This window comes from Choristoneura fumiferana, chromosome 26 (genome assembly GCF_025370935.1).
Source record: "Choristoneura fumiferana chromosome 26, NRCan_CFum_1, whole genome shotgun sequence".
NCBI classification, from domain to species: domain Eukaryota; kingdom Metazoa; phylum Arthropoda; class Insecta; order Lepidoptera; family Tortricidae; genus Choristoneura; species Choristoneura fumiferana.
In genome coordinates this window covers 9,989,530-10,002,677 of record NC_133497.1, presented here as the reverse complement: position 1 = coordinate 10,002,677, position 13,148 = coordinate 9,989,530, and the positions used below count along the sequence as shown (strand labels likewise).

Below are 13,148 nucleotides of genomic sequence, written 5' to 3'. Positions count from 1 at the left end.
GCAATTTTATTTAACCTGTATCAGTTATTAGTTATTTATGTGGCTGGTGCATAATGAGAGGCATTAAAGTACGAGTGTGGTTCATAATAAGATCACACGAGTGTTTTAACGCCTAATTATGTATAGCCGCATACATAACTTTATCTACATGCATATCATAAGTTTTCTATAATATGTTCAGATATGTTGTATCGAAAGATATAAATATCGAAGTACAGTCAAGTGCAAAGATATCAACACGGCCAAAGTTGCAAAAATATGTATACACGACTTTATGCACTTAACATTAAGGCCGTGTATACATATTTTGGCAACTTTGGCCGTGTCGATATCTTTGCCCTTGACTGTACAGAGTGTCGAATATCCTATGAATGAACTATCACGTGGCAGGGTCGACGGAGCTCCGTTTAGATGCACTGTACTTTAATGCCGATACTTTAATGTAAACATTAAGATGCACTGTACTTTAATGTGAACATTAAGATGCACCCGCAGATACCAGGTTTCTTAATAAAGGCCATTTGATAGTCGTTTCAGAACATATAATAGGGAAGTTATGATATGCATGTAGATAAAATTAATTACTGTGTCACACTGGAGGAAAATTAATTCAATATTTTGATAATAAATGAAATTTATTCGCTTATAATCGTTTTATTATTAAAATAACAATATAGACATAAGTTATTGTCTAATTATAATTAGTTTACATAATATCGAGGGTAATAAAACATAATTGCAGTTTAATATAAAATTGGCCCGCGCGCGTGGGAATTATACCCTGAGAAGAGGCTCAGCGTTCCAACGTGAACTATAAAACAATCTCCGCGCTCCTATATACTTCGTTTTTTTAGCATTACAAAAAGGGTAAACCATCTTCTCTGTTCTGAAGAGCGAGAGAGAGAACAATCAATTCTGAAGCAAACTTAACCGTTATAGTTTTCCTTGATATAGTATGATATACTTACTACCATCCTGAATTTCCACCCACCGGCTTAGATTTTAGAGGGAGAGCACTCGATTTTCATGAAAATTTGCACTTTAAAGTTGAATATTTCGCAAATAAATCACTAAATCGAAAAAAGATCTATTAGAGATTTTAAAAGATCTATCCAACGATACCCCACACTATAGGGTTGGATAAGAAAAAAAATCACCCCACTTTACGTCTATGGGAGGTAACCTAAAAAAAAAATTTTTAGATTTTTTAATTGTACCATTTGGTCGGCATAGTTTACATATATATTCGTGCAAAATTACAGCTTCTAGCATTGATAGTCCCTGAGGAAAGCCGCAGACGGACGGACAGACAGACATAGTGAAACTATAAGGGTTCCGTTTTTGCCATTTTGGCTCCGGAACCCTAAAAATCAAGCAATATTTTCCTAAAAATTTCGTATGGTGTACGGAATCTTCAAGTTTAGGTATATTTTGTACCTTAGGCTGCTATTTACTAACTCTTAAACTACTAATAATTCTCAAGCAATTTTAGCGGTTATAATTTTCCTTGTAAATTTGATATATTTACTACCATCCTGATTTTTTTTAATTTTTTCACCCAACAGTTTAGATTTTAGAGGGGACCCTCGATTTTCATGAAAATTTGCACATTAAAATTGAATATTTCGCAAACAGATCACTAAATCGAAAAATCATCTTAGCAATCCCGTAATGGTTTGAAAGATCTATCTAACGATACCCCACACTAAAGGGTTAGTCGAAAAAAAAATCACTCCCACGTCTACGGGAGGTAGCCTAAAAAAAATTGTTTTTTTTTTTTTTACCACTGTCTGATACCTATGTACATTCATGCCAAAATAGCACTAACGGTTTCTCAGCTTAGCCGCGGAGACAGACGGACAGACAGACAGACATGGCGAAACTATAAGGGTTCCTAGTTGACTACGGAACCCTAAAAACAGCAACTATTATTAAGGTACCAAAAGCATGTAAAATGTTCATATACAAGTATGTCCTTGCTAATTGTTACTAAACTATTTGCTGCGACTTATTTTTCAACAGTGTTTTTCAATAAAAAGACGTCAAGATCGCTTGCCTTCTTTCTAATGCTAAAAAAACGAAGTATAGACGCTGCTAATAGTCCTATCCGTATATATCCTCGTAAGGCCCAACGTCCTAAATTTAGGACATTCGGCAAAGCTAATGTCAAACTACACTAATTGACACTAAGCTTCAAATTCTAATGATCAAAATTTAACGTGGGCTTTAGGAGGCTATAGCGGCCGTATTGTCCAACGCGCTGACATACGCGATTGCATTCATCTCTTTCTATCCAAGTCAAATTAAGTCGCTGGACCAGGGGGACTAGTTATAATAATGTAGGTACTCTGTGGGGGGCTTCTACGAAATTCGATTTTCTAATTTCGTATCGTACCGTCCCTCTCACCCTCGTATTAAATAGTATAAGCGACAGAGGGACAGAACGACACGAATTTCGTAGTAGCTCCGCTGAATTTTACGCTGGTGTTACCCTACGCTAAAAACAACTTGTACAAGAACTTCATCCATGCTATGGCCTGGAGCTCGCGAGACCTCAGAACAGCAGGTCCTCGGGCGTGAGACGCGTGCGTCGCCCGGGCAGCTCCCACACGCGGACCGCGCCCTGAGAGTCTCCCGCCGCCAGGCGGGTCGTGCTGGGGAGCAAACGTTGGATTAAGACCAGGGCGTAGCTAGGTAGCCAAAGGCCCTGGGGCAAAAAATAAACTGGAGCCCCAACTATAGTATATTTTTTATCGAGGGACTAAAATAAGCCAATATATACCTGAGGTGGTTAGCCACCCGAGCTTTTTTTTTTTTTTTTATACGACTGGATGGCAAACGAGCAAGTGGGTCTCCTGATGGTAAGAGATCACCACCGCCCATAAACATCTGCAACACCAGGGGTAGTGCAGACGCGTTGCCAACCTAGAGGCCTAAGATGGGATACCTCACGTGCCAGTAATTTCACCGGCTGTCTTACTCTCCACGCCGAAACACAACAATGCAAGCACTGCTGCTTCACGGCAGGATTAGCGAGCAAGATGGTGGTAGCAATCCGGGCGGACCTTGCACAAGGTCCTACCACCTGCAAAAGAGAGCTTTAGCGACGGTGTCTATTTATCCGAGAGTTTATATTAACTTTTAGTCTCGTGGTGAAAACACTTTTTTGCACTTCGAATGCGAGAAAAAAATAGTCAGTTTAGTACAAAGTCTTTCTAAATTTCGGCGGCAAATGATTATCAATTATGTCTTTTGCTGTTTGCTCGACATCATAATTTTCACTATCACTTGATGACATTGTGAGAATAATCAATTTATTTTAATCGTTTACGATTTACGCTCTACAACAATTTCAAGTTTTCGCGGTAAGTAATTTTTTCCAACCATACACAAATGGAAAAATAGAATGGCGCCACCTTCTATGCGGAAAAAGCATAGAACTAAGACTACGTAGACTAGGAATAGGAACGTAACATTTTCGTCATGAAAATGGTCCACACACAGTATTATTTTTTGCAAGTAACTGGCTGTTTATCTAAGTCACTCGAAGTAAATTAAAAAATTAATTACTTTTACTCCCTAGGGACTAAAGTGCTCACTTTACTCCCGCCTCGTAAGGCTATATTGATCTACTTTTAGAGCATGAGAAGTGAAAAAGTTTTTTGCGTATTTTAAGCAACGGTGTGGAAAGCATGCAAAAAAAACGGTGCGCATACGATGCGTCACTGCGATTCCGTACCGTCGCCGTTTTTTAGGCAGCGGTTTGGTCGCACCTTTATTTGGAAAATAGTTTGGGCGGGCCTCCACTCCTTTATGTTGCCCCAAGGCCTCCAGACCTCTAAATCCGGCCCTGCTACGCTACTACGAAACTCCAAACTCGAAGTTCGTGTCGTGCGGTCTCTCAGACACTTATGCTAGTTAATACAAGAGCGAGAGGGACGGTACGATACGAAATTCGAGTTTCGTAGTAGCCCTGCTGCATGAAAAACACTCCTTGCAATACCTTTTCGCATATCTCTGATGGAAACGGAGCCCAGCTGGCTCTGCTTGTGCTCTCACCTGGCGTGTGTAAAGGCCAGACACACGGCCTCCCCCTTGAGGCCGGCGGCGAGGCTGCGCCCGCGCGCGTCGCACACCGTCACGTCCGCGCCCCGCGCGCCGACCGCCACGCCGCCCGCGGAATGTGGCAACCACGCCACGCACGTCGCCGGCACATCCAGGCAGATTATCTGATAGCAATGGCACAAAAAAGGAGTTTGAAAAGCGAAGTTCGTATCGTACCGTCCCTCTCGCTCTCATATTATATAGTATTTGTCAAAGGGACCGAACGACACGGACTTCCATTTTCGAATTTCGTTGACGAAATCCTCGTCGTTGTATATATAGCCGCTGATATACTCTGTTCCAACGGCAGGCGAAAAAACGAGCATTAAAGAGATATTTATATTCTGTCCGATGCACTTGTTTAGTATTTGCTTTGTGACTCAGGCACTTGTCCCACCGCCGACGATGAGCGAGAAGCGAGTAGAGCGAGTAACTAGAAACGAGTGGGCGAGAAGCGAGTGTAGTTTTGTCGCTCGGCTGTAAGCGAGTGTTCGCGTGCGACGGGCGATTACTCGCTCCACTCGACTCGCTCGTGCGGGGCGGCCGCCAAGCTGTCATCGCTAAGCGAGTATCTATAGCTCAGCGCGTTTTATAGCTCTTGTCGCTGCGAGCCTGCGACAAAAGATGCAAGAGCGAGTTCTCGCCGACAGTGTGAACAGCCAGCGATCAAATATTAATACATGTGTCTCTTTTACTCACACAGGATCTTATACCTTTTGTTCGTTTCTTGAGCGAGAAAATAGTCGATAGCCAATCGTTTCCTCGCTGGCGGTGAGACAAGTGCCTCAAGACAATAAAACTTGTGTCATGTTTAAAAATGACATTCAGCGATACATGCGAAAGGTTGGCAATAGCACAAAATATATAATAGTACCTACTAACGTAATGGCAATAGTAAATAGTAAGTTGTTTCGCGTGCTATTGGAACAGAGTATAGTAGGTACTTACTAAATTTTGTTTAATTTGTCAATTAAAACAAAAAAATATGAAGTATGGGTAAAATTCCACATGGCTTGACGGCGTGACGTCACAGGCCGCCACTCCCTAGCTTGATGCGCTTCATCATGGTAATTCTTTTGTTTGATTGACAAATGAAGAAAAACATGTTTCCAAATTTTCTGATAATCTGACGTAATAGGTAAATAATTATTTTTTGTCCAGTAAACTTCCCTGAGAAGCTTGAGCCCAGCAGTGGGACGTACATAAAGTCTGCACTCAGACCTGTCTTACCTTCAACGGGCCCAGCTGATTCACGTGGTACAATCTCAACTCCGAATCCATAGACACAGAAGCAAACACCCCCGGTTTTTGGTAACTAAACACAACGCTCAGAACGCACGTCTTATGCCCCTCCAGCACTTCAAACACCGGATCTACCATCACCTTCTCCAGTTGCTCTTGAGGCTTGATCTTACACAAGAACAGCTTCCCGCATTTCGTTCCAACCACAAAAATGTCATCCGGCGTTTTCTCATCCCAAGATCTCAACGGATACGTTTTGATAAAATCAAAACAGCTGATGTCAGGAGCGGCCATCTTGCTAGAACCGTTCACATTGTAGCACACGATACCCTCGAAGATGTTTAGGTTCGTATTGACTTGCCATACATTGATTGTGCCGTCGCTGCCTGAAGACATTAACACTTGATCGGAAGCACCGCGTCGCTTGCCAGTATTCAATATCTGCATAGTCAAATACGTATTAGTGAGTGCAGAATCAGCCCACATGAGGAAAGATACCCTCTTTGATCCATGGCAGCCAGAAGGCGAGGTCAGCTGCAGATTCTCTTCTACAGAACTGGACAAAGTCCTCAAGCTGCAAAGAACGACTTCACCCGAAGTCGTGCCGTAAGCGAACAGCGCAGCAACGTTAGGGTGGTACCGGACGACAGTCACGCAGTTTTTCTGGGTGATGTCTAAAGAGTGGACAAATTTGTCGTCTGCGGAACGCTTGGCTGTATAAATTCGGATTAAGCCGTCATGTTGGCACCATTGCTCATGCTGCGCTTTGCCAATGGATACTGCTAGAGAGTTGCCAGCGCTGCTGAAGGATAAATCCAGGACTGTTGAAGTCTGGTGGTCGCCGGAGCCGAAGCTAGGCGTGTCTGTGTTGACCTGGATCTCTTGGAACAGTTTAGCGGTGATTATTTCCTCTTCCTCTGAATCTGAAGAGTTGAAGGAGAGCTCTTTGTCCCTTTCGTCTAGCTGCTCCATCATTGTTGGAACCACCTTCCTGTGAACGAAAATGAATACATACAAGTCTGAAATCTCTATCTGCTACTTCGCTTGCGACAAACTTTGATAACTAGGTATTTAAAAGTAATGTCTATCGGGACTTATGTCACGAATTATTTATTGCTAATGCATTCACCGAGACGATGGATATAAGCTCTCTCTCTCTTGCGTGGAATCCGGTGATAGCGCGTCGAGATATAATATGATATAAATGGCAGGACATTGTGAGTGTGTCGAAGTGATATGAAAAATAAAATCAAGTGCGGGTAGTTTAAAAAACTCGCGCGCCTACAACAACATGGACGTGATACTCTTCAGGCGAATAGTGACCACGGCCGCTGAGATGTGGTCGAAACGTGACGTAATTTAAGCATTAATAAGTCTCGAAAATATGTACATATGGTTACCAATACGCTATGGGATCATTAAAATTTACTTGGGAAGGGGGGAAATTACATAAAAATTAAATGTACGTATAAATTAAGATTGGTTTTTTGGAATCTTTTACGTATAAATACTTCATGGTTCTTAAATTTGCTTGTTATTCTAGTACTAAAGCTTAGACTAGATAACCAAACACGAACAGCTTAAAAATATAACACAGTATTATTACAGTAGGTACTTACTCGTAGCCCAATAGCTTTTGATTTTTGACTCCCCGGGCCCTCCCCCTTGTCAGCAAAAATCAGCAAAGTTCAAACCCCCCTCCCCCCTTACATGCTTACGTACGTTTGCGGTGGGGGAAGGGGAAGTCAAAAGCTACTATTTTTTTACGTAATACTTGCGAATGTGCCCTATGAGATGAGGTGTTGCATCTGAAGACACATTTAACTCACGCTTCTCTCTTCGCATTGCCTAATAAAATGTTCGCTCCACCAGGGGCTAGTACTACGAAAATTCGAAAATCTAAATTCGTATCGTACCGTCCCTCTCACTCTCGTATTAAATAATATAAGCGTCAGCGGGACGGTAAGATACGAAGTTGTAACTTTGTAAGTTGGAAGTAAGCAAACGAACCTGAGAAACTCATTCAATCCCGGAGGCGGATATTCACGCAGAATATCTTCCTGCGCATTCAGTTCCTCAGGAGATGCCGTGCAGCCGATGTCCGCGGACATATTCGCTTGCGACCCCGTCCCGGTCTCCCCAAACTCCGTGGTCTGTGTAGAACATGTCTTCTCCGGTCTCTTGCTCGATTTCACGGAGTCAAATCCCACAGCTTCGCTATCGTAGGCGCTTAACTTGGACATTTTTGATCGCTGAATGTTTTGAGCGAGCAGTTTTATTTTGTTTTCGTTGCCTTGGTTACGGGGCTTGGCGTTTTGTGCTGCCAGTATTTTGTTATTGTTTATAAAAAGTTTTCAAGAGGTAGTTTGTATGTTTTTTTATAAACAAAGGTGTTACACTTCATCGGAGGTGTTACAGCAAACATCTTGCAAACATCTATAAAATTTAGGAGCACAGAGTGGTGATGTCATTCTCTTGTAAATAAGCACATATATTTTAAGAAAAAGTGCATAAGTACTTATCATATGACTTACACCTCTATAAACGCTGTGAATACTGCATCAACAGCCGACTGGGCTCATTAAATTTCAAATGTGCCAACGGCAAAAACAAGGGAACATACTCCATACAATACAGCTATGCCGTCTTTTGTTTGATTGGCACTGAAATATTGGAGTAACGCTTTTAACTGACTAATAATTTTATTCTCGGTTATTCTGCTTTTATGCACACTAAAATCTTCAAAACCTGACTGTGAACAACAACTTCTTTTTAAGCAATGCAAAAGTTCACGGGAAAGAGCTCCTTAGCCTTTCCATTCAGATTTAAAACAAAAAAAATTGACAGTTACGTCAGTCAGTTGTCGTCTCGTTGACGTAAACATTGGTATTTGTTTTTTATATTTATAAAATCTTTTTTTTCAAAGTTAAACTTTATTGCAATGCATTAAAACTTAAATTACAAAAATAAAAGATGCACTCGTAACATTAATAATGAGGGCATTTGTATGTTGTTTAACAACTTTTTACTTGTTTGTAACCTAGTTTCTGACAAAATTTACGTAAATTTATTTAAACTTTTATCCTTTTAACAAAATGGACATACAACAGTGCCGACTATGTCTCTCAAAAGATAATCTAAGTCCTATCTTCAAGGATTCCAACCAATGTGCGGAATACAGCCGAATCTTGAAGTTAACAACTGGTTTAAAAGTAAGTTATTTTGTTTACGTACTTGTGAAAATAAACTCTACTAGCCCTTACCTTTAGCTGGAGTTGTGAGAGGTCGTTTACTAAACGAATCGCTCGCAACCAGTATAATTGTGCAAATCACTGTACTTGATTTGGATAGTATTAACTAAATATAAACAAAACGTCAATTGGTGTCTTAAATATTGAAATTCCCCCACTAAACTGTCTAAACATTTGCATTTCTGTATTGAAATACGCTAGTCTAGTTTGTATTACATAAGTAAAATGTATAAAAACCTTGAATGTACCAAATTTGGCAGCTGAAGTTTGTTTACATTTTATTTAAATACCTATCCAAACCAGTACCTACAGTTCGTTTTTTTTAGTTCATTTTTCATTTAGTAAACTAGTATGTTATAAAATCTCCTCCAATCTTCTCCATTCTCGTCTTTCTATAAATAAAATAAAATGAGCTCAAAATAATAGCACTTACAAACCCAGCTGAGTGTAAAGAGTTATGACAATGGACTTTATGTACAGTCCATGTCAAATTCAAATGTAAGAGTTACGATGATGGACCTTTGTACAATCAATGTCAATTCAAATTCAAATAATTAACCCACATGTATCAGCTGGCATCAAAGGGGATATTAACACACTGCAAGAAATATATTCCTAACAGTTAATACTTTAAAAGTCATAAACGTAAACAACTTAAGACAAGTTGAATAATTGAAGTTGAGTTATAAACACATCAGTGTACTGTGGTGGTGGTGATAGATGGGTTTGTGTGATTTGTGTGTGTTCTTACAGTGTGGAGGTGGAGGAACTGCATGAACACGCATATCTTGCATAAACATTGCTATCATAAGGTTGCAGGTGAGCAAAGAAATTCTTTTAGTTCATTGATATGGTTATTTTTCAGATAACAATCCATGATGGACTACCCCAATGTGTTTGTGCAGTATGCACTAAACTTGTCAACTTGGCTCTTTCACCTCGAAACCGGAGTCAAACAACTGCTAAAAAACTAAAACAAGAAAGTCATAAAACCATAGACACAACACCAAACTTTTCAGACAATGAAATTTCAGAATGTGAAGAGTGCCCAGTCATAAAAATTGAGGATAACAAAAAGACTGATTTAAAATTGGAACATGAAAATTTTTATTTCAAATTGAATCAAGAAGAATTGAATTTGGAATGTGAGATAGATATAAAAAAGAAAACAAAATCGAGGAGGAAATTGAAAAAAGAAATAACAAATGAAGTGGAACATAACTTGCCAGTGTCTGAAAATGTTTCAACAAAGGAAATTGTTAAGTATTAAAATGCGCACTCTGTGGTCTTGAATAAAAACGCGTGACACTGACATATCTTCAACTTAACTACTTTCTAGTACGCCATTGTGTGTAAGCTCTACTTAAAAACAAAAAAAACTGTATTCAAGTACTTTTATTGGCTCTGACGATAACATCTCAACAGAAATTGCTGATAGTAATTGTGGTAAACAGCCAGAAATGTCAAAGAAAGCCAAAAGGGCGATGTACATGGAGCTAGTTGAGGGTGATTTTGACCCAAAGGGACCTGTCAAATGTAAAGTTTGCAAGAAAACTGTCAGCAAGTGGCCTTGCTTCGTGAGCCATGCGAAGCTACATTTAGGGTTCAAATTTGTATGTGAAGTAAGTGTAGTGGGCAGACTGTAACATACTTAAAGACAGGAGAAAGGGATTTTTTGTGAAGATTAGAATTGATATATGTATATCTATCATTACATTACAGACCATTTTTTTAGGGTTCCGTACCCAAAGGGTGCCAACGGAACCCTATTACTGAGACTCCACTGTCTGTCTGTCTGTCCGTCCGTCTGTCACAGGGCTCTATCTCTTGAGTCGTAATAATTAGACACTTGAAATTTTCACAGATTATGTATTACTGTGGCCGCTATAACAACAAATACTAAAAACAGAAAGAAATAAATATTTAAGGGGGGCTCCCATACAACAAACGTGATTTAATGCTTGATATTGATAATGGCAACAGGTTGACGCTTGAAATATTCACAGAAACTTTAGTTGTATCGCTTTAAGGTGCGACCAAACCGCTGCTTAAAAAACGGTGACGGCACGGAATCGCAGTGACGTGCCGTATGCGCACCGTTTTTATCGCATGCTCTCTACACCGCTGCTTAAAATACGGAATCGGAATAACGTGTCGTAAACTTCAGGTCTTTACGGAACAAGTCGTGACGTTTACGGCACGTTACTGCGATTCCGCACCGTTTGCGTATTTTAAGCAGCGGTGTGGAGAGCATGCAAAAAAACGGTGCGCATACGGCACGTCACTGCGATTCCGTGCCGTCACTGTTTTTTAAGCAGCGGTTTGGCCGCGCCTTTACTTTATATTGATTGTTTAGTACTGCGGCAAAAGCTTCATATCTTCGACACAGTTGAACCGGCACTGCCGCTCGTGGCACGGCATGCCGCGGCAACTACAGTGCCGGCAGTGCAGCTATCTCGCTCTCGACGCGCCGCAGTTGCTGGTGAGTGAGTGAGAGGGGAACTAGGCTAGAGTATAAATGTGTAATAAGATATGACATTTTATTTAAAAGTTAGGTATTTAATCGCATTGGCTGGGCTTTACCTTGCAGTTTATACCTACAAAATGGCGAAACAACCTTCCATATATGCAGTAGCGTACAGAGGGCGCTATTTTTACCAAGTATTGGCGTATAGATGGCGCCACAGCAACCATGTGGTATCACATAGATGGTGCCACTGCAATCATGTCGTATAAAGTGTGTATAGGTAGATGGCGCTGTTGTATACAATAAAACAAATATTTGACAAACTTATTGCAGTGTTCAGGAATTTTATCAAATCACTAAACAAATATAGTGAAATGTAATATATAATAATGTTTCGTCAAATCACTGATTTTTCTGGGCTATAAAATGGATTCGCCATTTTAATTTATTTATTTTATTTTTTATTCGACTGGATGCAAACAACAGTGGGTCTACTCTACTGATGGTAAGAGATCACCACCGCCCATAAACATCTGCAACACCAGAGATTGCAGGTGCGTTGCAACCTAGAGGCCTAAGATGGGATACCTCAAGTGCCAGTAAGTTCACCGCAAATAAAGAATAAAAGAAAGATCTTGACGTGATTATATCCCTTAGAGATGTTCACGTCTGTGCTACTTCGCTACCACATATTTATGAACAGCGCTGTTTGTCGTGTTGCACGTTCTCGCGTATAGATGGCGCTGCGTGTGGTTGTATTCACATGTAGATGGCGTATGTTGCAGCTACACGTGCGCCCGAGGCACACAGCGAGCGTTCCGTTCGTGTGCTCGGCGTGCGCGGCGCGTACGCTCACGGAGGTGCCTGTGCAACATCTGGAGAGCCACCGGACCACGAGGGATGTGCAGGTGACCTCAGCACTTCCGTACTATCCTTCTACTTATACATATTGTAAATGTAAAGTTTGTGAAGATGTTTCGATGTTGATGAAAATTCGGATATACAGAGATTGGTCCCCGGAAACATAGGATAATTTTATCCCGGAAATTGCATAGTTCCCCCGTGATAGCGAAAAATGAATACTACGCGACGGAGTTGCGCGCAACGGCTAGTCTTACAAATGCAAGTTTGCGATACTATGTGTACGGTTGTTACCTTTTACTCCTCACGCTAAACTGACGGGACGGATGGATAAAATTTGTATAAATACTGAACTTCTCATAACATAGTCTACTTTCTCCGGTATTCCCACGGGATAGAGATAAAAACCTCAAAATATCAAGCACTGGTTTAGATCATGAGTTTTGGCACGCGTTGTTATTATACTGTTTGGAACAAACGATGATCCTTTACTTAAACAATGGATAGCTGCTTAACTGAACAACTTTCTCATTAGGTCGAAAAACCAAACAAATAATCTCATACTCCCATTACAAATATATTATTAGCTGACGATTACTTGAAAGGCATCGTTTTTTCACCCTATGTTTCTAGGAAAAAGTGTCAGTTTTTAAACAAACATCTATCGCCGTTTCTATAATAGAAATCCACTATGTATGTTTAGGAATTCCCCGCACGCAATCACCACGCACGCGCGCCGCACACAACACACACACACACACACACACAAAATAGAAAAAAGAGACATACAGTATAGTGCAACCCATTGTATGTCGTCTGGCTCATCAGTTTTCTTCGTTTTCCTGAAGATTCACAATGAGAAGAAAAGAAAACCAATCTTCCATTTCATGTTCCAACGACAATAGCAAACTAATTATGTGACGTTATTCATTGAACATTTCGGCAGTGTCCAGATTGCGCCACTCTGTGAAGTCCCGCGGCAACTCGCGCGCACCGCTACAGCGCTCACCGCCGCGCGCCCCCCTAACCTGTTACACCCGGCATGTCGTCAAGTCTCAAAAACTATTTTAGATTGTATAACTGTGCCTAAAACGAGTCTATATCGGCCCGAGCTGCAGGCGAGAGTAGTAGATAAATCAGAGATAAAAGTTTTATGAACGATTATACACTATCTTTCATTCGATTGCGAAGATAATTAAACGGCAGCCAGTACAAAAAAATTT

At 40.7% G+C, this 13,148-nt stretch overlaps 2 protein-coding genes across 5 annotated transcripts in view; one reads left to right on the top strand and one right to left on the bottom strand.

Annotated features, from left to right (window-relative positions):
• Positions 1–8,263, bottom strand: part of LOC141442754 (cytoplasmic dynein 2 intermediate chain 2-like) — a 167,481-nt gene extending 159,218 nt beyond the window's left edge. The window contains exons 1-5 of one of the 2 annotated variants that reach the window (XR_012452962.1): positions 7,881–8,263; positions 7,357–7,782; positions 5,335–6,337; positions 4,060–4,229; positions 2,258–2,654 (exon numbers count right to left, since the gene is read on the bottom strand). Coding sequence is in view for 1 of the 2 variants with exons in the window: in XM_074107847.1 (XP_073963948.1) it covers positions 2,555–2,654; positions 4,060–4,229; positions 5,335–6,337; positions 7,357–7,589 (1,506 nt within the window). In the remaining variant the exon portion in view is untranslated. Of the gene's footprint in view, positions 1–1,800; positions 2,655–4,059; positions 4,230–5,334; positions 6,338–7,356; positions 7,783–7,880 lie in introns of those variants that run through there. The other variant, XM_074107847.1, reaches the window with a different exon arrangement.
• Positions 8,264–8,368: 105 nt separating this feature from the next.
• Positions 8,369–13,148, top strand: part of LOC141442784 (uncharacterized) — a 6,867-nt gene continuing 2,087 nt past the window's right edge. The window contains exons 1-3 of one of the 3 annotated variants that reach the window (XM_074107901.1): positions 8,369–8,558; positions 9,463–9,855; positions 10,954–11,079. In XM_074107901.1, the coding sequence (XP_073964002.1) occupies positions 8,442–8,558; positions 9,463–9,855; positions 10,954–11,079 (636 nt within the window). In that variant the 5' untranslated portion in view covers positions 8,369–8,441. The remainder of the gene's footprint in view (positions 8,559–9,462; positions 9,856–10,953; positions 11,080–13,148) is intronic. The other 2 variants (XM_074107899.1, XM_074107900.1) reach the window with 2 other exon arrangements.